At 36.5% G+C, this 25,013-nt stretch overlaps 1 protein-coding gene across 4 annotated transcripts in view; it reads left to right on the plus strand.

Moving 5' to 3' along the window:
- The window catches only part of CPLANE1 (ciliogenesis and planar polarity effector complex subunit 1), a 116,807-nt gene that overhangs the window by 48,721 nt on the left and 43,073 nt on the right, over positions 1-25,013 (plus strand). For all 4 annotated transcript variants that reach the window (XM_058564213.1, XM_058564210.1, XM_058564212.1 and 1 more), the window contains exons 26-36: positions 525-1,434; positions 12,499-12,647; positions 13,260-13,423; positions 14,245-14,324; positions 15,095-15,174; positions 16,360-16,437; positions 17,902-18,094; positions 20,620-20,913; positions 21,097-21,867; positions 23,107-23,273; positions 24,387-24,519. In XM_058564213.1, coding sequence (XP_058420196.1) covers positions 525-1,434; positions 12,499-12,647; positions 13,260-13,423; positions 14,245-14,324; positions 15,095-15,174; positions 16,360-16,437; positions 17,902-18,094; positions 20,620-20,913; positions 21,097-21,867; positions 23,107-23,273; positions 24,387-24,519 — 3,019 coding nt within the window. The remainder of the gene's footprint in view (positions 1-524; positions 1,435-12,498; positions 12,648-13,259; positions 13,424-14,244; positions 14,325-15,094; positions 15,175-16,359; positions 16,438-17,901; positions 18,095-20,619; positions 20,914-21,096; positions 21,868-23,106; positions 23,274-24,386; positions 24,520-25,013) is intronic.

Consider the following 25,013-nt stretch of genomic DNA (forward strand, 5'->3'; position numbering starts at 1 on the left):
GCACTCTGAATGTTCAGCTCTAGTAAACATTTAAAGATCATTTAGTCCAACACTCATTGGAAAGACAGGTTATCGAGGCATTAAAAAAAAGATACATGAGGGGCTGGCCCCGTGGCTTAGCGGTTAAGTGCGTGCGCTCTGCTACTGGTGGCCCAGGTTTGGATCCCGGGCTTGCACTGACGCACCGCTTGTCCAGCCAGCCCTGCTGAGGCGGCGTCCCACATACAGCAACTAGAAGGATGTGCGACTATGACATACAACTATCTACTGGGGCTTTGGGGAAACAAAGGGCAAAAAGGGGGAGGATTGGCAATAGATGTTAGGTCAGGGCTGGTCTTCCTCAGCAAAAAGAGGAGGATTGGCATGGATGTTAGCTCAGGGCAGATCTTCCTCACCAAAAAAAAAAAAAACCAAAAAAGATACATGACTTATTCAGTAGAGAGAATTTTTGTTGTCAATCTTAAGATCAGTTTTGGTGATTAAATGATCTTTAATTTTGTCTTTTTCAATTTTGTTTGCTTTAGAAATGCCCCGAATCACATGGAATTAACATCAATTGGTAAGCCCAGTGAAAAAAAGAAAATATGTAATCAGAAAGAAAACCCTAAAAGAAAAGAAGATCATGAAAAGTTATTACCAAATGCACTTCCTGTAATAGGTGTTTGGGAATTTGAACGTGATGATGATGAATATATTAAATTCCTTGATCTCTTTTTGAGTTATGTTCTTGAAAGAGACCTACTTGGTTCCAAGGATCCTGGCATTCCATTTCTAACCAGTTTTTCTGGACATCTTAGAGAACATGAACTTAATTCTTTACTTTTTGATGTACATACAACGTTAAAACGACGTCAGGGCAAAACCAAAAGCCAGAATGTGTTTAGAGCTGGCTCTTGCTTTCTTGTTGCTCCTGAGTCATATGAGTCTGAAAAATCAGAAAACCAGGCACTTTCAGCTTCAGTACTGGTTAATCAAGGGATGAAACCTTTTTTAGATAACCCTTTGAATGAAGTCAATAAAAATGAAGGGAAGAGTGGATTGTTTGGTTTAAAACAAAAGTCAATTTACAGAATACAAGATGACAGTCCAGAGAAACCTTTAATCCAGAGATTGTCAAACCATATTTTTTGGACTCCCAAATCCATTAAAACTAGAAGATGTAGTTTCAAAGCAATTCAGTGCAATGATGTTAACCCTCAAGAAGATCTTCCTCTAGCGCTAAAAAACATATTTGGCAGTATAAGAAGGTTGCTGGAATGGATGATAAGATGGTCTGATAGAAGACTGCTCTGTGACCCTGGTCTCACCGAGTCGTCCTGTGAGTACAGTCCCATCATTCGTGTAAAGACCTCTGCAGCTGCCATTCTTACATCATTGTGGCTTTTGGAACAACCCTATTTTGCTACATGTAAGGCAAAAAATGCCATTATTAAGGTAAGTACTTGAATTGTTATTTACGTACAAATGAGAATTCTCATTTTAGGTTCAAACTATATTTATATTTCCCCATCTATTAAAGAATCACTAAAGTAACAAAATTAATGACAATGTTGATTATAATCTGTATCACCTAATTTTTTTTCTTCCAGTGGTTCCTTTTATTCTTAAAAATAATTAATTAGGAAAAAAGTTAGGGTAAAAGTGTTTTCATAGAGGCTGTAGGTTTTGAGGTTTTATGTGTGTTTATAAAAAAGAAAAAGAAGGAAGAAGAAAGAGGAGATAATTTTAAGTGATATTGCAAGTGGTATTACATTTGTATAATTTCTCTTTTAAGTTTCCAGTTGTGATTCAGATGAAGGACTAGGCAGCTATCCAATATTTATTACTGGTGTCTCATCATATGCATTAGGGGGTCATCTTTCTTATATTCTCTGGCCAGATGAGGTTGGAGAAGCAAACCTAGAAAGGCGGATGGGTATCAGTAGAGGAGTTAGTGCTTATTAGCTATTTTTTCTTTTCCCTAGCCAATGGCAAGTAGTAGGCTGCTCTTTTAACCTGTTTGCAATTGCAAGTGTTTTTTTACGTAAGTATCTTTTGATTGAGTGATTGCTATTGCACTCAAAAAATAAAAAAGAAATTAATTTCAAGAAATTAATCTTGGAAAACAAATTTATTTTCTTAATATGTACGGTAAAGTAGTTGGGACATGGACTTTTTAAAAATATTTGGAGAATTCCAATAATATCTAAATTTGTTCTGTTTTTTTCCTCAGCTTTATTGAGGTATAATTGATGAATAAAATTGTAAGATATTTAAAGTATACAGTGTGATTATTTGATATACATGTACATAGTGAACGTTTTCCCCCCATGGAGTTACTATATCTAACACCTCACCTATTTACTTTTTTTTTTTGGTGAGAGCATTTAAGTTCTACTGTCTTAGCAAATTTCAATTATACAATATGGTGTTATCAACTATAGTTACCATGCTAAACATTAGATCCTCAGACCTTATTCACCTTATAACTGAAAGTTTGTACCCTTTTATCAACTTTTCACTATTTCTCCCTTAGCCCCTGGCAACCACTTTTCTACTCTGTTTTTATGAGTTTGACTTTTCTTTTTTTTTTTTTAGAGTCCATGTATAAGTGATACCAAGCAGTATTTGTCTTTCTCTATCTGGCTTATTTCACTTAGTATAATACCCTCCAGGTTTATCAATGTTGTTGCAAATGACAGGATTTTCCTCTTTTTTAAGGCTAGTATTCCATTGTGTATTTATATATACCACATTTTCTTGATCCATTTGTCCATTGACATTTCCATACCTTGGCTATGTTGACTGATGCTGCAATGAACATGGGAGTATAGATACCTCTTCAAGATAATGGGTTCATTTCTTTTGGCTATATACCCAAAAGTTGGATTGCAGGATCATATGGTAATTCTATTTTTAATTTCTTGAGGAACCTCCATACTGTTTGCCATAGTGGCTATACCGGTTTATGTACCCACCAGTGGTGTTCAAGGGTTCCCTTTTCTCCTTGTCCTCTCCAGCATTTGTTATTTCTTCTCTTTTTTTTTTTTTGTGAGGAGATCAGCCCTGAGCTAACATCCGCCAATCCTCCTCTTTTTTTTTTTTTGCTGAGGAAGACAGCCCTGGGCTAACATCGGTGCCTATCTTCCTCCACTTTATATGGGACGCCGCCACAGCATGGCTTACCAAGCAGTGCGTCGGTGCGCGCCCGGGATCCGAACCAGCGAACCCCGGGCCGCCGCAGCGGAGCGCGCGCACTTAACTGCTTGCGCCACCGGGCCGGCCCCCTATTTCTTCTCTTTTTGATAATAGCCATTCTAACAGTTGTGTGGTGATAATCTCATTGTGGTTTTGATTTGCATTTCTCTGATGATTAGTGATGTTGAGCACCTTTGCATGTACCTGTTGGCCATCTGTAGGTCTTCTTTGGAAAAATGTCTATTCAGATCCTCTGCCCATTTTTTAATTGGGTTGTTTGTTTTTTTGCTATTGAGTTGTTTGAGTTCTTTATATGTTTTGGATATTTACCTTTTATCAGGTATGTGATTTGCAGATATTTTCTCCCATTCTGTAAGTTGCCTTTTCATTTTGTTGATAGTTCCTTTGCTGTGCAGAAGCTTTTTAGTTTGATGTAGTCCCACTTGTTTATTTTTGCTTTTGTTACCTTTGCTTTTGGTGTCAAATCCAATAAATCATCACCAATACTGCAGTCAAGGAGCTTACTGCCTATGTTTTCTTCTAGCAGTTTTATGGTTTCAGGTCTTACGTTCAAGTCTTTAATCCATTTTGAGTTAATTTTTGTGTGTGTTGTAAGATAGTGGTCTAGTTTCATTCTTTTGCATGTGGCTCTCAAGCTTTCCCGCATCATTTATTGAAGAGACTTCCCTTTCTCCATTGAATATTCTTGGCTCCTTTGTCAAAAGTTAATTGACCATATATGCATGGATTTGTTTCTGCATTTTCTATTTCATTGATCTATATGTGTGTTTTTATGCCAATACCATATTGTTTTGATAACTGTGGCTTTGTAATATAGTTTGAAATCAGGAAGTGTGATGCCTCCAGCTTTATTCTTCTTTCTCAAGATTGCTTGGCTACTCAGAGTCTTTTGTGGTTCTATACAGATTTTAGGATTGTTTGTTCTATTTCTGTGAAAAGTGCCGTTGGAATTTTGATAGGGATTGCATTGAATCCGTAGATTTCTTTGGGTAGTGTGGATATTTTAATATTAATTCTTCCAATCCTGAGCACAGAATATCTTTGCATTTATTTGTGTCTTCTTCAATTTCTTTCATCAGTGTCTTACAGTTTTCAGTGTACAAATCTTTCACCTCCTTGGTTCAGTTTATTCCTAGATATTTTATTCTTTTCGATGCAGTTGTAAATGGGGTTGTTTTCTTAATTTCTCTTTCTGATAATTCATTGTGAGTGTATAGAAATGCAACTGATTTTTGTATATTGATTTTGTATCCTGCAACTTTACTTTTTTTGTGTGTCTGTACTGGGAAAGATTTGCCCTGAGCTAACATCTTTTTCCAGTCTTCTTTTTTTGCTTGAGGAAGATCAACCCTGAGCTACCATCTGTGCCAGTCTTCCTCTATTTTGTATGTGGGTCACCACCACAGCATGACTGACAAGTGGTGTAGGTCTGCGCCCGGGATCCAAACCCATGAACCCGGGCTGCCGAAGCGGAGTGCGCTAACTTAACCACTATGCCACGGGGCCAGCCCCTGCAACTTTACTTAATTCATTTTTTTTTTTGTGAGGAAGATCAGCCCTATGCCAACATCTGCCAGTCCTCCTCTTTTTTTGCTGAGGAAGACTGGCCCTGGGCTAACATCCGTGCCCATCTTCCTCCACTTCATGTGGGATGCCGCCACAGCATGGCTTGCCGAGTGGTACATCGGTGCGCACCCGGGATCTGAACCGGCGAACCCCGGGCCGCCGCAGCAGAGCGCGTGCACTTAACCACTTGCGCCACTGGGCCGGCCCCTTACTTAATTCATTTTTGCTAACCATTTTTGGTGGAGTCTTTAGGGTTTTCTATATAAAATGTATGTCATCTGCAAATAGAGACAGTTTTACTTCCTTTCTGATTTGGATGCCTTTATTTTTTTTTCTTGTCTAGTTGCTCTGGCTAGGACTTCCAGTACTATGTTGAATAAAAGTGGTGAGATTGGACATTCTTGTCTTGTTCTTGTCTTAGAGGAAAAACTTTTAGCTTTTCACCATTGAGGAGAATGTTAGCTGTGGGCTTGTCATATATGGCCTTTAGTATGTTGAGTTATGTTCCCTCTATACCCAATTTGTTGCTAGTTTTCATCATGAATGGACATTGAATTTTGTCAAATGTTTTTTCTGCATCTATTGAGATGATCATATGATTTTTATCCTTCATTTTGTTAATGTGGTGCCTCACATTGATTTCTGGATGTCGAACTATCCTTGTATCCCTAGAATAAATCCCACTTGATCATGGGGTATGATCTTTTTAATGTACCATTGAATTCAGTTTGCTGATATTTTGTTGAGGATTTTTGCATCTATGTTCATCAGAGATACTGGCATATAATTTTCTTTTCTTGTAGTGTCTTTGTCTGGCTTTGGTATAATGGTAATGCTGGCCTTGTAAAATGGGTTTGGGAGAGTTCCCGCTCTTCAGTTTATTGGAAGAGTTTAAGAATGATTGGGGTTAATTCTTCTTTAAATGTTTGGTAGAATTTACCAGTGAAGCCATCTGGTCCTGGGATTTTTCACTTGGGAGGTTTTTGATTACTAATTCAATCTCCTTACTCATTAGTGGTCTCTTCAGATTTTCTGTTTATTCATGATTCAGTCTTGGTACCTTGTATGTTTCTAGGAATTTATTCATTTCTTCTAGGTTGTCCAGTTTGTTGGCTTATAATTGTTCATAGTAGTCTTTTATGATTCTTTGTATTTGTGTAGTATCAGTTGTAATGTCTCTTCTTTTGTTTCTAATTTTGAGTCCTCTTTTTCTTGATGAGTATGGCTAAAGGATTACCTGTTTTGTTTATCTTTTTGAAACACCAGCTCTTAGTTTCTTGATCTTTTCTCTTGTCTATTTTAGTCTCTATTTCATTTATTTCTGCTTTGATCTTTGTTATTTCCTTCCTTCTACTAATTTTGGACTTAGTTCTTTTTCTAGTTCCTTTAGGTGTAAACTTAGGTTGTTTGTTTGAGATCTTTCTTTCTTTTTTTTTTCTTTCATTTATATCCCCTGCTCCTTTCTATTAGGTTACTTTCTTATTTATTTATTTATGTTATTGAGGTAACATTGATTTGTAACATTATATAAATTTCAGATGTACATCATTATATTTAGATTTCTGTTCACCACCCAAAGTCTAATTGCCATCCATCACTGTACATATGTGCCCTTTTACCCTTTTTATCCTGTTCCCTCTCGTCTTCCCCTCTGTCTGTTCTCTGTCCCCCCAGTCTATTCTCTGTGTCTATGTGTTTGTTTATTTTTTTATCTTCCACACATGAGGGAAATCATACAGTTTGGCTTTCTCTGTTTGACTTACTTTGCTTAGCATAATGCCCTCAAAGTCCATCCATATTGTCACAAATGGCAGGATTTCATCTTTTTTTTGTTGCTGAGTAGTATTCCATTGTATATATGTACCACATCTTTATCCATTCATCCGTTGATGGGCGCTGAGGTTGTTTCCAAGTCTTAGCTATTGTGAATAATGCTGCAATGAGCATAGGAGTGCATATATTTTTTCAAATTAGTGTTTTCGTGTTCTTTGGATAAATACCCAGAAGGGAATAGCTAAATCATGTGGTAGTTCTATTCTTAATTTTTTGAGAAATCTCCATACTGTTTTCCATAGTGGCTGTACCAATTTACATCCCCACCAGCAGTGTATGAGGTTCCCTTTTCTCCACATCCTCTCCAATACTTGTTATTTCTTATTTATTTATGTATCTCTCTCTCTCTATATATATATATCATATATATAGATATATATATTTCTTTTTTTTGAGGAAGATTGGCCCTGAGCTAACATCTGTTGCCAATCTTCCTCTATTTTTATTTTTTTTCTCCCCAAAGCCCCCGTACATAGTTGTATATCCTAGTTGTAGGTCCTTCTTGTTCTTCTGTGTGGGATACCGCCTCAGCATGGCTTGATGAGCGGTGAGTAGGTCCGTGCCCAGGATCTGAACCAGCAAACCGCAGGCTGCTGAAGCAGAACATGCGAACTTAACTGCTACGCCACCGGGCTGGCCCCTCTTGTCTTTTAAATAATAGTCATTCTGACAGGTGTGAGGTGATATTTCACTGTGGTTTTGATTTGCATTTCCCTAATAATTAATGATATTGAACATCTTTTCATGTGCCTGTTGGCCATCTGTATATCTTCTTGGGAAAAATGTGCAGATTGTCTGCACATTTTTTAATTGCGTTGTTTGTTTTTTGTTACTTAGTTGTATGAGTTCTTTATATATTCTGGATATTAACTCCTTATCAGATATATAATTTGCAAATATTATTTCTTTTATCTTAATGTAGGTGTTTGTTGCTATGAACTTCCCTTTTAGAACTGCTTTTGCTGTATCCCATAAGTTTTGGTATGTTGTGTTTTCGTTTTCATTTGTCTCAAGATATTTTTTGGTTTCCCGTTTGATTTCATCTTTGACTTATTGGTTGTTCAGGAATATGTTGTTTAATCTCCACATATTTGGGATATTTCCATTTTTATTGTTGCAATTTTTATTTTTATACCATTGTTGTCAGGAAAGATGCTGTATATGATTTTAATCTTCTTAAATTTATTAAGACTTGTTTTGTGACCTAACATATAATCTGTCCTGGGGAATGTTTCATATGTGCTTGAGAATAATGCGTATTCTGCTGCTGTTGGATAAAATGTTCTGTAAATGTGTGTTAGGTCCATCTGATCTAACATGTAATTTAAGTCCAATGTTTCCTTGTTGATTTTCTGTCTGGATGATCTTTCCGTTGTGAAAGTGTGGTATTGAAGTCCTCTACTATTGTTATATTGCTGTCTGTTTCTCTCTTCGTATCTGTTAATATTTTCTTTAAACATTTAGGTGCTTCTCTGTTGGCTGCATAAATATTTACTAATCTTATAAATTCTTGATGAATTGACCCCTTTATCATTATATAATGACCTTCTCTGTCTCTTGTTACAGTCTTGGCTTAAAGTCTGTTTTGTCTGGCATAAGTATAGCTACCCTGTTTTCCTCCGATTTTTATTTGCATAGAATATTTTTCCATCTCTTCACTTTCAGTCTGTGTGTGTCCTTAAAGCTGAAGTGAGTCTCTTGTAGGCAACATATAGTTGGGTCTTGTTTTTTTTTTCTATCCAGCTACTCCATGTCTTTTGATTGGAGAATTTAGTCCATTTATCTTTAATTATTGATAGGTATGGACTTAATATTGCCGTTTTGTTGTTTTCTGGCTGTTTTGTAATTCCTTTGTTATTTCCTGTCTTTTTATTTTTTTATTTTTTTATTTTTTTAAATTTTATTTATTTATTTATTTTCCCCCCGAAGCCCCAGTAGATAGTTGTATGTCATAGCTGCACATCCTTCTAGTTGCTGTCTGTGGGACGCGGCCTCAGCATGGCCGGAGAAGTGGTGCGTCGGTGCGCGCCCGGGATCTGAACCCGGGCTGCCAGCAGCGGAGCGCGCACACTTACCCACTAAGCCACGGGGCCGGCCCTCCTGTCTTTTTAATGGTAGCCATTCTGTTGGGTGGGAGGTGATATTTTCTGTAGTGGTATGTTTAGATTCCTTTCTCTTTATCTTTTGTGTATTTACTGTAGGTTTTTGCTTTGTAGTTACCATGAGGTTTACATAAAACATGTTATATTTATAATAGTCTGTTTCAGGCTGATAACAGCTTAACTTTAAACACATGGAGAAGCTCTACATTTTTACACTATCTCTCCCCAATTTTATTTATTTATTTATTTATTTATTTATTTATTTATTTATTTTTTTATTTGCTGAGGGAGATTCGCCCTGAGCTGACATCTGTTGCCAGTCTTCCTTTTTTTTTGCTTGCTTATGGAAGTTTTGCCCTGAGACAACATCTGTTCCAGTCTTCCTCTATTTTGTATGTAGGTCGCTGCCACAACATGGCCACCAATGAGTGGTGTAGGTCTGCGCCTGGGAACCGAACCTGGGCCACCAAAGCGTAGTGTGCTGAACTTAATCAATAGGCCGTGGGGCTGGCCCTGCTCCAATTTTATGTTTTTTGATGTCCCAATTTACATCTTTTCACACTGTGTGTCCATATGCAAATTATTGTAGTTGTAGTTATTTTTAATACTTTTGTATTTTTTTTTTTTTTTTTGGTGAGGAAGATTAGCCCTGAGCTAACATCTGTTGCCAATCCTCCTCTTTTTGCTGAGGAAGATTGGCCCTGGGCTAACATCTGTGCCCATTTTCCTCTACTTTGTATGTGGCACATCTGCCACAGCATGGCTTGATAAGTGGTACGTAGGTCTATGCCCAGGATCCAAACCTATGAACCACAGGCTGCCAAAGCGGAGTGTGTGAACTTAACCTCTATGCCACCAGGCTGGCCCCTTTAATACTTTTGGCTTTTAATCTTCGTACTAGAGTTGTAAGTGTTTTACCCACCACCATTACAACATTAGAATATTCTGAATTTAACTATGTATTTGCCTTTAACCAATGACTTTTATACTTTCATATGTTTTCCTGCTACTAATTAGCACCTTTTGGTTTCAGCTTGAAGAACTCCCTTGAATGTTTCTTGACAGGCTGGTCTAGTAGTCACAAACTCTTCAGCTTTTGCTTGTCTGGAAAACTCTTTATTTTTCCTTCAGTTCTGAAAGACAGCCACACTGGGTAGAGTATTCTTGGTTTGCAGTATTTTTCTTTCAGCACTTTGAATATATCATGCCACTCCTTTGTGGCCTGTGAAGTTTCTGCTGAAAAATCTGCTGATAGCTGTATGGGGGTTCCCTTGTATGTAACAAGTTTTTTTTTTTTTTTTTTAATTGTTCTTTTAATATTCTCTCCTTGTCTTTAACTTTTTACAGTTTAATTATAATGTGTCTTGGTGTGGGTCTCTTTGAATTTATCTTTTTTGAAAATCTTCTGGGCTTCCTTAGCCTAGATGTCTGTTTCTTTCTTCAGGTTAGGGAAGTTTTCAGCTATTATTTCTTTGAATAAGCTTTCTGCCCCTTTCTCTCTCTCTTCTCCTTTTGGGACCTCTGTAATGTGTTTATTGCTCCACTTGATGGTGTCCTGTAAGTCCTTTGAGCTGTCTTGACTCTTTTTCCTTCTTTTTTCTTTCTGCTCCTCTTATTGGATGAATTCCACTACCCTGTCTTCAAATCTTCTGATCTTTTCTTTCACTTGATCTAGTCTGTTGTTGAACCCCTCCATTGAATTTTTCAGTTTAGTTATTGTGTTCTTTAGCTCTGTAATTTCTGTCTGCTACTTTTTGTATTTTCTGTCTCTTTGTTGAAATTCTTGCTTTGTTCACACATTACTCCCCTGACTTCAGTGAACATATTTTTGACCGTTTTTTTAAATCTCTATCAGGTAAATTACTTATCTTCATTTCATTAAGATCTGTTTCTGGAGATTTATCTTGTTCATTTGTTTGGAACATATTCGTCTGTTTCTTCATTTTCCTTGACTCTCTGTGTTGGCTTTTGCACATTAGATAAAACAGCCATGTCTCCAATTATGGACAGAGTGGTCTTGTGTAAGAGATGGACCTCGTCAATTAGCCTGACCTGAGCTTTTGGTTTTCTCTGAAACCTTTGTGATTGTCTAAGCCCCTTTCTTTGTTCTTAGTGGCTCCCAGTAGTTGAGGGTATATCGAGACCTGTCAGAGTCCCAAAGGAATGGATCACATTTAGCACCTAGATGCAGGCTGATTGGAAGCTGGACCCTCAGGCAGTATGAAGGAAAGTACATAGTTAAGCCCTTTCTGGGGAGAAACTGAGAGATTGGTGTTTTTGCCTGCCCGCTGTGAGCTGGACCCAGTTGTTTAGCATAGGGGGGGTACTCCTGTGCCCATTAAGAACTGCTTCTTTGCCTGCTACAGTCCTGTGGGACTTGTTGAATGCAAGCCCCACTGGCTATCAGAGATAGGTGACCTGGGGACCCATCTGTCTGTCAGCAGCTGCAAAAGCTGGAGTGCCAGATGCATGTACAAGCTCCTTCCAGGGAGATACTGGCAACTTGGAGTGAGTGAGCTAGAGGGAGAAGGCAGGGGAGATGTCCTTTGGCTTCCCTGGTCTCTGGAGAAGATCATAGCCAGCCCCTAGATGTGTGCTAAATTAGAAGCCTGATGCTCAGGCAGCAGCTTGCAAAGTATTCAGATGGATCCCTTCCAGGGCAAGACTGGGAGATGGATGTTTTCACTGCCCCTCTGTGCTGAGCCCTGGGGGGATAGGTGCAGCAAGTGCTCATGCACCTGTTGGTAACTGCTTCTTTGTTTGCTATGGTCTTGTGGGTCTTGTGGATACAAGCCTTGTTGGCTTTCAGAGCTAGGTGTTTTGGGACCTTGTCCCTTGAGTGGGAGTCTTAAAAGTTGGTATGTTAATTGTGGGGTCCAAACCCTTCTCTCTTCAGGAAGATGGGAGTTGGGAGTTCCCTCCTGCTTATAGAGTACTGTGTTAGGGGTGGGGTTTATTCTGAGAGTGTGTCTTAGCCTTTCCTACCTGTTTTGATGTGAGTATTTTCTCATTCACCTGATGTGTAGGAGTCAGTCAGCTAGTGTCTGGATTTCTTTCGGCAGTAATTGCTCTGAGTGTAGTTGTACATTCAGTGTGTCTGTGGGAGGAGGGGAGTTCAGGAGCCTCCTATGTCACCATCTTTGTCGACTCCCCTCGACACCTTCTAATTCTAAATTTGTTCTAATTTAAAGTGCCTTAGTTCTAAAATAGTTTATTCTAGATTGAAGGGTGTGAGTGTGTGTGTGTGTTTTAAGTTTTGCTTTTGTGGGTTTTTTTTCTTTTTTTGACATCAGTTTCTGTTATTCTAAGGTGGTTTATCTTATAAATATATTTGTTGTCATTGAAATTTGTGTTTCTAGGTGATGTATACCTAAATTTCTAAGAGACAAGAGATACATCCCTTGTATTTTTAGCAGTATATATTTTTGCCCACTATTGTCATTTTAAAATAATTATTAAATGTCTTTATAACAGCAAAGAGAATTAAATGAAAGCAACCTTACATTTTTATTGCCATTGTTTTGTGGCCTGAAAATAATGATGATATAACTTAGAAATTTTAAGGCTGATTTCTTTCGAATACTATTTAGGTAGTCAGGTTTGTTTTTCTCAGGTGGAATAAAGATTTGATCATTGCTTCAGCATCAAATATTGAGTTGTAGAAATGTAGTAAATGGTTGATAATGCATAAGAGACTTAATCATGAGAAGTTCTGTAGAAGGTATTAGTAATCTAAAGATATAATAAAAAGTAAGGGATTCTATAATGAGTACTAAATATTGTAAGTGATTGGTTTTAGGTGGTAGAGAATCATTCAGCTGGTTCTCGGAGTGGACCCCATATTGAGAGTGATTGCAAAACAGGTGCTGGCTGTTCTGTTGCAGTATCCACTCAACTTGGAACTGAGGAAAGAAATGATCCAAGTGAAGCTTGTCAAAATATCTTGAAGTAAGTTGCTGATTATGCCCTCCTTTTTAGGGGATGATACCTTGTTTGATGGAGTTTGGGCTCACAGGGAAGAACTGAACCCTTGAAACTTAAAGGAATGAGCATTTCTTTGAACTAGAGAAGTTGGAAGTGAGCACTGTCTGCAGTGTTTTAACGATTCATTGCAAATTATGTCTCTTCTCTGTTGGTTGTATCTTCTGAGAGAGGAGCTAATTCATCCTGAGAGATCCCTATACTAATTGATTTCCTATTTCAGAGGAGGTTGAACTAATGGTTTCATCTACTTTTACATATGAAGCAATGCTATGAGTAATATATCTTGAATACCAACACTGAAGCCTTATAGGAGGAAGATTCCTTTGTGAGAATGGCAATTTTAGATAAGTTGGAATTATTTCAGTCTTTTGAGTAAATAAAAATGAAGATGTTCAGTCCATCATTATACAACCTTTCATTGAGCTCCTACTATGTACCAGACATAGTTAAAAAACAAAAGACTTTATAAACATGAAAACTAAGTTTGTTCCTTTTCAACAAACTCAATCAATTGAAAGCAAGCTCTTTGTTTCCAAGAATGAGTTATAATTTTAGCTGCTTCATTTTTATCAATAGAATGCCACCTGAAACAAAAAGTCCTGAAATAAAAACAACCAATGATGAGATTATTTCTGTCACTGATGATACTGAAAAAGAATTTATAGATATTGATGAGGATCTTTTAGAAGTAGAAACATTTACACAGGAGGAAGTGGATGTATATCTATCAGACTGTGAAGGTCAGTTCATTTGGCTAATGTTTTGTTTGACTTCATCAATTTGAAATTGGTGAATGATTATCTGAGATAACTTTTTTTTTCAAGTTTTCGTTGCTGCATTGTTTTTTTTTCTTCTTTGAGGAAGATTGACCCTGCGCTAACATCTGTTGCTGATCTCTCTCTTTTTCTTTTTTCTCCCCAAAGCCCCAGTACATAGTTGTGTGTCATAGTTTTAGAGTTGTAGCTCTTCTATGTGGGACACCACCTCAGCGTGGCTTGATGAGCAGTGAGTAGGTCTGTGCCCAGGATCCAAACTGGCGAACCCTGGGCCACCGAAGCGGAACGTGCAAACTTAACTGCTATACCACCGGGCTGGCCCCCTGAAATAACTTATTTAGTCTTATATCTAAATTGGTATGTTTATAATAGCCTAAAACCAAAAATTAAAAGAGAGTGTAATATTTATGAAATATTGAACACATTAACTCATAAACTGAATTTACAATTAGTGAGCCTTTTGCCCTGCTTATGTAATTATTATGGGCCTCTTCATTTCTGTGAACCAGTTCTATGAACCTTTCCTTGGCAGTCTTCCTTAAAACAGAAGCTCTCGGAGCTTTACAAGGAGTTATATACACCAATATGAGACCTCTCAGGCTCATCTGGGATTCACTTGATGAAGAGAGGTAGTCTGTGGGTGTTTTTAAAAAATATTTTTGTAAGGGTGATAGAAAATGTTTCTGCCATTATATTTGTTTCTTGTAATATTCCTGAACCTTCTAAAAAATAAATTGATTATTTTTCAAATGGTCAGTTTTCTCTTTGTCGTTGTTTCCCTGTAGAAGACACCAAAGAACCTGTGAGAAGTCTCAAAAGTCCCAATATTGCCGTTTACATGCAGACTTTACCGCGGCATTTAGAAGTAAGTCAATAAATAGTGGATAAAGTTATTCAACTTCTATTTTGTTGAGTATTTAAATTATACTTAAGTATTTTTATTCAATACATCCAACCAATGCTGTTATCTCTTAAAAGTGCACTGTGGATTGTAGAGTATAGCCATACCATGCAGCATTTTTCTTTCACTGGAATTCTGTTATTAGTAAGATGTCTAATAATTTCAGGCAATGAAATTTTCATTTCATAAAATGCTGTAGTAAATTAATTTAATCAAGTGTGATGAAAGTATTCTATATTCAAAATGTATAATTCAGCTTTAGTATACAATTTTTGTACATATATGCATTTTTATGTATAATTTGTTTTCTCAAAACTCTATATACTGGATTTTTCAGATGGAACACAGACATTTTGAATTATTGAAACAATTCCTTTAAAAGGATTCGTTTTTCTTGATTTTATAGTTGTTTTCACAACGTACTTATCATGTGGTGAAGGGTATATGTAATTTACAATGTATTTGTAAATACACTGTAAATGATTTCTACTGACATAATTTTGTCTTTGTACTTTAATGTGTTTGGTGGCTGAGGGTGATAGGCCAAAGGCAATTCACTCAGTATAAAGATCTGGTCAGAGCAGGCCTGGGAGTACATTTTAATGTTCGGTTTCTCACTTGCTTTTGGACTGTTGTTCCTCTGGGTGAGTGGCTAATGTGAAACTCAAGGTACCCCAAACAGTAATACCTATTTTTTTCACCTCTTTTCTTTTTGGGTACATGAATTTTAACAGCATTCCACAGGAGAGGTTCAGTGTCCGAGGGAAGAACCATTGGAGACATATAGGGAGAAAAAATCAACTGAACAGAAAGGGTAAGGGGAAGTATGGAAGTGATTATAACTGCCTTGTTTACCTCAGTGAAAAAGGGTCAAGGCTCTTGAGGCTCACCTGGGATTCCCTTGATGAAGAGATTTGTTTTTCTCATAATTTACAATATATATTTTATGGTGATATTGTGTTCCAGTGAAATTGTAACTTCAATTTATAGCAATGGTAAATGGTGATTTTTAGTAAATGTTATGCCTTTAAATCTTGGTAGAGTGAAATAAATAATGATATCTGAAATACCTTTTGTTCTCCCATCACTACCAGCTTTATCGAAGTAAAATATAGCTGTAAATAGACCGGAGTTTATTTAGCTACTAATTAGGGAACCACCTTTCCATCTGACTCTGTTTTTATTGTGTCAAATAAAGAACCATTATGAATCATAATATATATGTATGATCTTTCACTGTCGTGGTATGATTACTGCATACTGTCCATAGGGCTGTGCTGTACACATGCTCTGCTAGCTAGCTTATTATTGCTTCAAGGAGAGCTCAAGGCAGTTTTTGTTGCAACACTTGGACATGATTTCTTAATTTTTAGAATGTTTGAAGTTTTAAAATCTTAGAATTACCTTGGATAAGAGCAGCAACATAATTAGATTTTCTTTCTCTTCTCAGTATTTTGTTCAGTTCTTCTGTGAATAATTAACAAAAAGAATATATTTAACATCATGTGTCTTTACAAGTAATATAGATATTTCTGTTAATAAAAAACTAATCTTTATAGTTTCAAAGTGATAATGGGCTCTGTAGTGTTCCTGAGCAAAGTGTCTGCCTTTCCATGGGTAAAATTTGAGGTCCCAGCTAACGTCACTTCCCCTCATTTTATTTTTTTTATTTTTATTTTTTGTTGTTGTTGTTGAATTTTTTTTAAATTTTTTGTTTATTGCAGTAATCCCCTCATTTTAAATTCTGTTATTTCTGTTGCTGAGCAGTCAACAGTGTTGAAGTAGTATGTTAAGCCATCCAGAAATATTCTTTGCATTTGTTTGAATCTGTTACTAATTGCTATGGAGACTAATGTAAACAGATTGTAATTATTAGCTAAGCATTACAGAGGAGTAGAGGATGTTTAGATTCTTAGATGGCTGAGCATTAGATCACCTGTAACTTAGATAATGTGAAGAATATCTTGCTTCCTAATCAATTATTAATCTTTAATTGTAGTATGATTGAAGAATTTTCAAATCCTGAACACACCATTCCTCATTCATTTTGTGTAGATACAAGTTCAGAAATTTCTAGGTAAGAATTTTTGCGTATTGTACCATTTTGATATAATCATGTTTTACAGATAGATAAGAGGATGAAGTGATCCCTACTGTACCCTTTTGAAATAATTACTAAATGTTTTGACTGGAAACTAAGAGAGTAAAATGAAAGCAACATGAAGAATTGAAAGAGCAACATAGATACACTTTTCTAACACCTTTAAGTTTATTTTTGAAAGATTTTCCTCTAACAGTCGTGTTTTAAAGATATACAGAAACTATTTTAGAATAGTCTTTTCTGAAAAGTAGTAGTGGATATATTATTGAAAGATGTAGTGGCTGCTCATTTTCAGCCTTTAACAGATTTCTAATAACGTATGAAATGATTTTAATTCTCTCGTAGAACAGATTCATCTAGTTTCTGTCTTTTGAATTTCTTTTATGGAGGTTGAAAAGAGTGTTTAGTGTTTAGAAATCTTGCTGAAATAGGAGGATAATATAGAATAGCTTTACTTTAGAAAAATCCTCCATAATTAGAATCTATCTCCTTGCTACTTGTTGAAAGAAAGGCCAATAAAGTTGTCTTAAAATAGCAGTCAGTTGTAATGCCTGTCTTTCATGGATTTGCCAAATAAAGTTTTGTTACTGAGCACATTAGATGCTTGATAAAAGGCAAATATTATTGCTGAAAAGGAATGAGTGTAAACCCAAATAAATCTAAATGCAGTTTAATATGTTCTTTTCTTTTTAGAGACAGTGATCAATTTGAGTATGACAATGCCTGCTCCCTTATTTAGTTTATAAAATTGATTTGCTTAGAAAACATTGAGTACCTGCTGTGTTTAAGGAATCATCCCAAAGCAATCATTTTGTTTAAAAAAAATAAAAAGCTTATTTTGATCCTTAATTTTGATTTCTAAATAAGCACTTTTTGGTTAGGGTTTATTATAAATATATACTGTGTGATGTGTTGGGAAATGAATGTTCAAAATACTGTTGTTTCACATTTAAGGATGATCAGCAGTAGTTTGCTGGACCCATATTAGAATTAAACATTTTTTTAACCCAATTTTTCTTAATTCCATTCTGGATCATTAATTTTAGTCAAAAGAATATATTCCTAAGCCAAATTGCGTAGTCTGTACAGCTAGTCAGAATGATTGCACAGGTGTCCGACTCAGATGCCTACGGGGACCAGACACATAACATAGATGTGTGAACTGTTCTGTGTTGTAACACCATAGGGAGGGGGCCGTGGCTGAGTAGACAGTACGTGTCCTTTAATAAAGGCATTCAGATGAATAACTGTGCTGATGACAAGTGTGTCTGGTGGCCAAGGGATACAGAGAGATAGGCTTTAGGGGTTAAATTTCCTGAAAACTTCCAGAAAGCCTTTAAAGTAGAAGAAAAAAGTGGGATCAAAATATTCAGATCATAAACATCTAATTTGTTTTTTTCTTGATTAAAATGTATTTTTTATTTATATGCTTCCACGTAGTGCACAGATCTCTGCATTTAAAGATAAATTTTCCTCAGTTCCGCCTTTGGTATCAAATGGAGTCAATGTTTCTTCACAAACACCTGTGCAAACACCTTGGCAGACCCAGAGAAGTGAACCCAGGGCTCAAGTACCAGATTCTACAGATTCTGTTAGGCAGATGCTCCAAGATGAAATGTTTAAATTAGTTCAGGTAAGCACATCTCCAAATAAATAAGTAAATGTACACATAATATGTATGTAAATTTTTAAAATATGAACAAACGTCCAGAAATAGACAAGTTAAAATTAAATTGCAGGGTTTCTCTGGTTTGGGCACTCTTTATTTGTTATTAGAAGTTCTTAACTCTAGGGCCTGGAGTCTTGGCTGAGCTACCTCCTTCTTACAATGACGGTTTTTTACTGAGCTCTTGGGGATGCAGGGCTGCTCACAAAAGTGAGGTGGGGGCTAATCAAACCAGACCAGCAGGCTCCTGCTCAAAAGTATCCAACGTTTATTTTCCAGTATAGCCTGTCGCATCATATTTCTTATCCTCAAACCAAATTTTGGCTTGGTTTGAAATTGTCGGCTGCATTTTAGAGTACTGTTCACTTTGACTTCCATCATTTTTTTCTTGCCTGGTTATCCTTTTCTCTGTCTAGCAACAATTTTTAATTATTTCCCTTTTCTATTTTATTCTTTAAGCATTAATTTCCCTCAAATCTAGTCCTGTACTCGTTTGTTTTACATTCACTTCCATATCCTTGTATGTGATGAAATATACCATTTTTATATTAATGATTCTCGGCACTAATTTTCTCTTTGAATTTATGGGCCCTGATGAGAATACTTTTTCAGCATGTCCCACTGTCCCATAAAACTTACTGAAACTGACTTTATTCTTATTCTTCCCAGTCCCTTCTTTTCCTTTTTCCATTTAGTAGCATAACCTGTTCTACCAGCTTAAAGTTTTAGACGCATTTCTCAAATTGTGTTTTTTGGAATACGTAGGGACTTTGCTGGTCACTGCCTATGTATTTAACAAGTTCTCTAAATGATCCTGCTGCACACAAAAGATGAAGAATCACTGTCTTAGACCATCATCTTTGCCTTCTTTCACTCCCCATAGTTAGTGTTTTACTCTGCCCTCTTGATTCTTTTGGCCACACTGTATGTCAGCACAGCCACTTGCTTTTTCTATAGGCGTAGCCAACCTTAGATTATTAGAACTCATACTTCCATTGTCTTATATATGCATTTTCTAGAACATTCTTCTTCAGATAGTATTTTAATACTGTATTTTCCTGTTTTAAAATCTTCAGTTGGGCCGGCCCCGTGGCTTAGTGGTTAAGTGTGCGCGCTCCGCTGCTGGCGGCCCGGGTTCGGATTCCGGGTGCTCACCGACGCAGTGCTTCTCCAGCCATGTTGAGGCCGCGTCCCACGTACAGCAACTAAAAGGATGTGCAGCTATGACATACAACTATCTGCTGGGGCTTTGGGGGAAAAATAAATAAATTTAAAAAAATTAAAAAAAAATAAAATCAGTAAATTTCAGGTACAAATTTGTATGCTATGTGATATCAATCTTGTTTTAAAAATACAAAGAGTGAAAGGAAATACACTAAAAATGTCAATACTGGTTGTCTTTGGGGGTAGGATTATGAATGACTTTTATTTTCTTTTTTATGCTTCTCTGTTTTTTTTTTTCCTGTAATAATCATATATTTCTTTTATAAGTTAAGGGAACCTACATTTTTTTAACCTGCAGTGTGTCCCTGTTGGTTTCTTTTATCAAGTGTGGATTCTTCTGTTGGGCTTCAAGGACCCCACAACCAGCCTTTACCTTCCCTCTTTTCTCACCACATTCTCACAAGTCCAGTGGTTCTCAAACTGTAGTCCCTGGACCAGTAGCATCAGCATCACTTAGGTGTTGGAAATACAAATTCTCAGGCCCCCATCCCAGACCTACTGAAATCAAAAACTCTGGGCCTGGGACTCAGCAAAGAGTGCTTTAACAAGTCTTCCAGGTGATTCTGATGCATGCTGAAGTTCGAGAACTATTGCACTAACCTATCTTCTCATTATAGCTGCTATAAATGTCCTGTTGCAGCTAAGCCACTATGCTAGTGGTTCCCAAGCTTTTCTGCACACTGAAATCACTTGGTTATCTTAAACAATATTAACCCTGGCTCCCATCCCCAGACATCTGGTTTTATTGGTATGGGGTATGACCTGGCCATCAAGATTTTTAAATGCTCCTTAGGGGATTCTAATGTGCAGCGACATTTGTCAACCACTGGTGCCTGTCTTTACCTTTCACCCGCTCAGCTTTTCCAGAGGAATTCCTTACTCTTCACTTGTTTGCTAATCTCTGTTCTTATCTTTCCTGAAAACCTGTTCACAACATACCCATTCTAGGAATTCTTCTTTAATTATCCTCACCCTACTCTATCAGATCACTCTTTTTTGATCCCTGAGATGTTTATGTAAACTGCTTTACTAGTAGTCACAGGTTTCATTCATGCATTCATATTCCCAGTTGACAACTCCTTGAAGACAGGAAGCTATTCTTTTTTTCCTCATCCCTCCCACTTGTGCTTCCTGCTTAGCATTCATGGGTCTGACAGATATTGAGACAAAGGTACAACGCTTGTGGAATACTCAGATGATTGTTGTTGATTCCTTAGATTCTTTTCATTATATTTTAAGATATTTCTTTAATTTTTATTTTATTCCAGCTGCAACAGATCAACTTCATGAGCCTAATGCAAATAGTGGGATCATCCTTTGCTAACCTCCCAGATATCAGTCAACTTTTACAGCAGTCTCAGTCTGTGCATTTGGTGGGAAGCCAAGTATTGAACCCCCCAGGAGGGAGTGGTGATGTTGAAGACACCAGTAGAAATCTGAAGGAGAGATTTTTCATTAAACCACAGTCCATGGGAGAGCAACCCATAGAGCCTGGCAAGAACAGCCCACACTGCCATAAAGGAATTTTGCAATCTGATCAAAATAATAATGAAAATTTACAGGTAATGCATTTAAATATACCATTAAAGTTGTCCTAGTAGTTCAATTCTTGGTTTTTTATTTGAGTAAATAACTTTTTTAGCAGTTGTTATATTCCTCCCTCTCCAAACCATATTGAACATTATTTACAAAATAAGGAGTTTGTAATATAGTCTAAACTTATGTAATATTTTTTTCTTTTCCAGAATGTTCCACATGGGAGTATTTCTTTATGTCACTTAGAAGGCCAACCCCAGAATAGAGGACTAACTCAAACATCTCAAAGCTTACCAGCCACTTCATTGTCTCCAGCCACTACTGGAAATACTCACCTCCACCTTTTGTCCACATCTTCTGTCGTTCCAAAGACACCTAGACTTATTCCAACTGCAAAAACTTTAAGACCTGGTGATGGTTTTCCTTTGCTTCAATTTCAGCCTAAGCATGAATTTAAGCCCCTTTCCTTCCATACAGGAAGAGTTCCACAAGTTCCCTTCAGGCCTCTGCCACAGCCAAGAGAGGCTTGGGGATTATCTGATTCCTTCCAGCTTCCTTTGCCACAGAGAGCAGTGCACACTGCTTCACTGTCCCATTTGAACTTGAGCCAGTATAATACTGAAGCCATAGAAAAAGCAGCTGAGCAGAAGAAATGGGCAGAAGCTGTGATTACAGAAATCCCGAAGCACGTGAACTTGGATCAGTATGTTGGACAAGAAAACTTGACACCTCAAAAGGACTCTTCAGCATTTATAAAGCCAGAAAAACTGTTTGATGTTAAGCCAAGGCCCTTTGTGATATCTCCTCAGAATTCCTTTGGACTTCCATTATTGCACCTGCAACTTAAACCTCCTTATATATATTCCTCTGTCTCAAGAGCATCAGTTACAGTTCCCTCAATACCTATCAGAACTGTAGCAGAAGAAAGAAAATACCCAAGACTATCATTACTTCATTCATGTCTGCCTCCAGAAAATACGGTAATGATTTTTGCAGGGTGGTGCAGAAGCACAGTCCTGCATTTTTCATACCATAAGTACTACTGTATGTTCAATGAAAAGCTCCTACACATTTCTTTTTAAAAAATAATGCTTCTGTTATTGAACAACATATAAAAATCAGCTTTAAAATAATAATTGGGTATATTAAAGGTTTTAGGTCTTTCTTTTATCGAGTCTTTCGTTTCAATACCAGAATTTCCTGGACTCTTTCAGAGCTATTTCTTCTGCTCAGAGAAGAAATAAGTAAAATAAAATGATCAGATATTCTTGTCCGTGTGTGTTGGTGTGTGTGTCTGTGTATGTGTGTCTAGAGAGAGAGAGAGAGAGAGCATTGTTTGAGGTACCTAGCAGTTGTAATCTGATTGCCTTTAAATCTGTTACAGGCTAAAATTGTTAAATAGACCTAGGTCTGTAAGTAGTTGTGCATGTGAAAAAATGTTATCTTTTTAAACTACTTAAAACACAAAGATTGAATCTTTATCAGCCCACCAAATCCTCTTTAAAGTTGTGACCTTTGATTTATGAAATTCAAATTATTTAGGTTCTAATTTTGTAAGTGAATAGTACCATTGTAAGATGATAATTGAGTAATTGGTTCTCTGGGGCCCTTAAAAGATTTGAAGATGGTACTGGGAAAAGAAATGGTCATTTCTTTAGAAAAAGTACTTACCATGCCTTCTTTCCTTCTGAACATATTATGAACAAAAAAAGGATTAAAGGAGTGGAAAAGTAGACATTTTGAAAAGGATTTGAAGAAATTTTTTTATTAGAATACTAGAATGAGTTCCCAAATTTCCATCACTCAGTGTTGGTGGTTATCAGCATATTGCTAATCTGTTCCATCCATAGTCTCCACCCTTGTGCATTCTCCCTGTTCTAGAGAATTTTAAATCAAATGCTAGACATTATATAATTTCATTTATAATTATAAGAAGGAAGATTTTTAATATGGAAAAGAAATTAGGAAGATGAACACTTCTAACTTAATTTCTGCAATCGGATGACCCAGTTGAATATTTTCAGCACTCTAAAATCATTTACTTTTTAAGATCTAGATACTCATCTTACCAGTCCAAATCAATTTATTATCTGTGGTATGTTGTATCTCTTGCACATCTTAGTTTAATTTAAACAAACGTTTTTCTCAATTTGTTATTAACATATTGCATAATTGAGGTTTGTAATTTTAAATTATTATGCTTTGTGTCTGCCTTATAGCACAAAAAACCACAACTTATCCCACTTGAAAACCTCATTGCATTTAAACAAAGCCAGCAGAAACTAACGGGTAATTTATTTGAACAAGGCGATCCTGGGCACCTACAGCTTCTGAAGGTCAAAATAGAACCATCTGAAGTGAGACAAGGGAAGGACAGTAAAAAAAGGCAAGTTTTAAGTGACATTTTATTTGAGAATATCACATACCTGCAAGTTTATAATTAGTTACAATAATAAAGTTATAAAGATGGAAGTTATCTGGTTCAGCCTCCCAGTCTATACACAATTGCATGTTCAATTTCCTTGTCGAATGTCGTGCATTTGGACACATCCTCTGATGAGGAAAATTCCCATATTGTGGGAGACAAATATTATTATTTTTTTCCATTTTATTAAGGAGTTCTTTCCTGGTTTTCATAGGCTGGATTCTTTTACATTTTTCTGTAACAGGGTGAGCAGTCATCTTTTGCAGCACAAATATTTGATATCTCCTGCAATATTCCATTTACTATCCGATACACTGAGCTAATATTTGTTGTAATATATCCTCCAGACTCTCATATAGGAAGCAGGAGAGTAAGTGATGTGAATTGTTTTAGGGCTCTAAGAAATGTACAAGGCACTGAAAATGTACAGGGCACTGAAAAGCAGGGCTCTGACTTCTGATGAAGAGCATTTATAGTGTTTTACTCATGATGAATGTTCAATACATGTACTGACTGGTAGATTATTACTGAGTCTAGAAAATAACAATTTCATATTTATCAGACCCAAAAATCTGATACCAGTGCTCTCTTTCCAGAAATGTTTTTTTCCTTCCATCTTTTCCAGATATTCCCTCTTCAAAATAAGTCTTCCATTTAACTTTCTGGGCCCTCTTTCCTTCTTGCTGGGATTTTGCTGAGGTGACTAGTGTGCTCAAAACTTCTTCAAATAGGCAAATGGAGGTATCCGATAAGGTTTCTGGGGCCAGCTTAGAATCTGCAAAAAAGAGAGTTTGAAAATTACCTAAAAGGTGTAATCCTGACCTGAGAGTCCAGTGACTAACACACAATCGTCAGTTCAGTAGTAGAGGAACTAGAAATAACTTTCATGTGTCCCTGGATTTTGCTTATATTTGCTTGTATTCTGGCCTGATATCTTGCAAATTTAATTAAGTGCCATTGAATATAATTTATTAACATAATTTTGATAACTGTTTCCCTATATAACATGATACAAGTGAAAAACTGATGTTACTATAATAGTAAAAATATATGTTACACTATTGTTTTTAACAGACAAAGACGACGAGCTGAAAAAGAGCTGCAAGAAATAGGATCAGAGAAACTAAGGGGAAAACCAAGTGTGACTTTCCAACCAGAGGATTCCATCATTAATGATAATGATTCAGAAACAGTAATGAAACCCAAGGTATAAAAAAACTACTATTCATTCTTCCCTGGTCTGCATGTACACAGAGTTTAGAATGTCTTTGTGGTTTATCTAGTCTTCTGATTGCTGGAAGCTTCTGGTTGTGACTAGGAGAAACTTTACATCGTTAAATACATAAGTCCCTGCTGCATCCCTCCGTGGAAGGGTAACATACAGTAGTGAATGTGAGAAGCAACTTGATGGTAAATCAAAAACTGTAGTTTAGAGCATCTGCCTGTGTGACTTTTTGATATTTGAAATCACTCTTGCTTTTTTCTATGGCATTTGAATGCATGTGGTATGTTAGTTGGGTTTCTCCTAGTTTCACCTGTCTCTTTTAGGTGCCTCTAGGATTTACCAAACATAGGTTTGTTATGTAAACTATATTTTAAATCAGATCTTTTCAAACATTGCTTCTAAATTTGGTGACCATTTACCTATTTTTGCAACAACAGATTAAATAAACAGAAATATAGTTTTATTTACATGGATTT

Source organism: Diceros bicornis, chromosome 20 (genome assembly GCF_020826845.1).
Source record: "Diceros bicornis minor isolate mBicDic1 chromosome 20, mDicBic1.mat.cur, whole genome shotgun sequence".
Classification (NCBI taxonomy): Eukaryota; Metazoa; Chordata; class Mammalia; order Perissodactyla; family Rhinocerotidae; genus Diceros; species Diceros bicornis.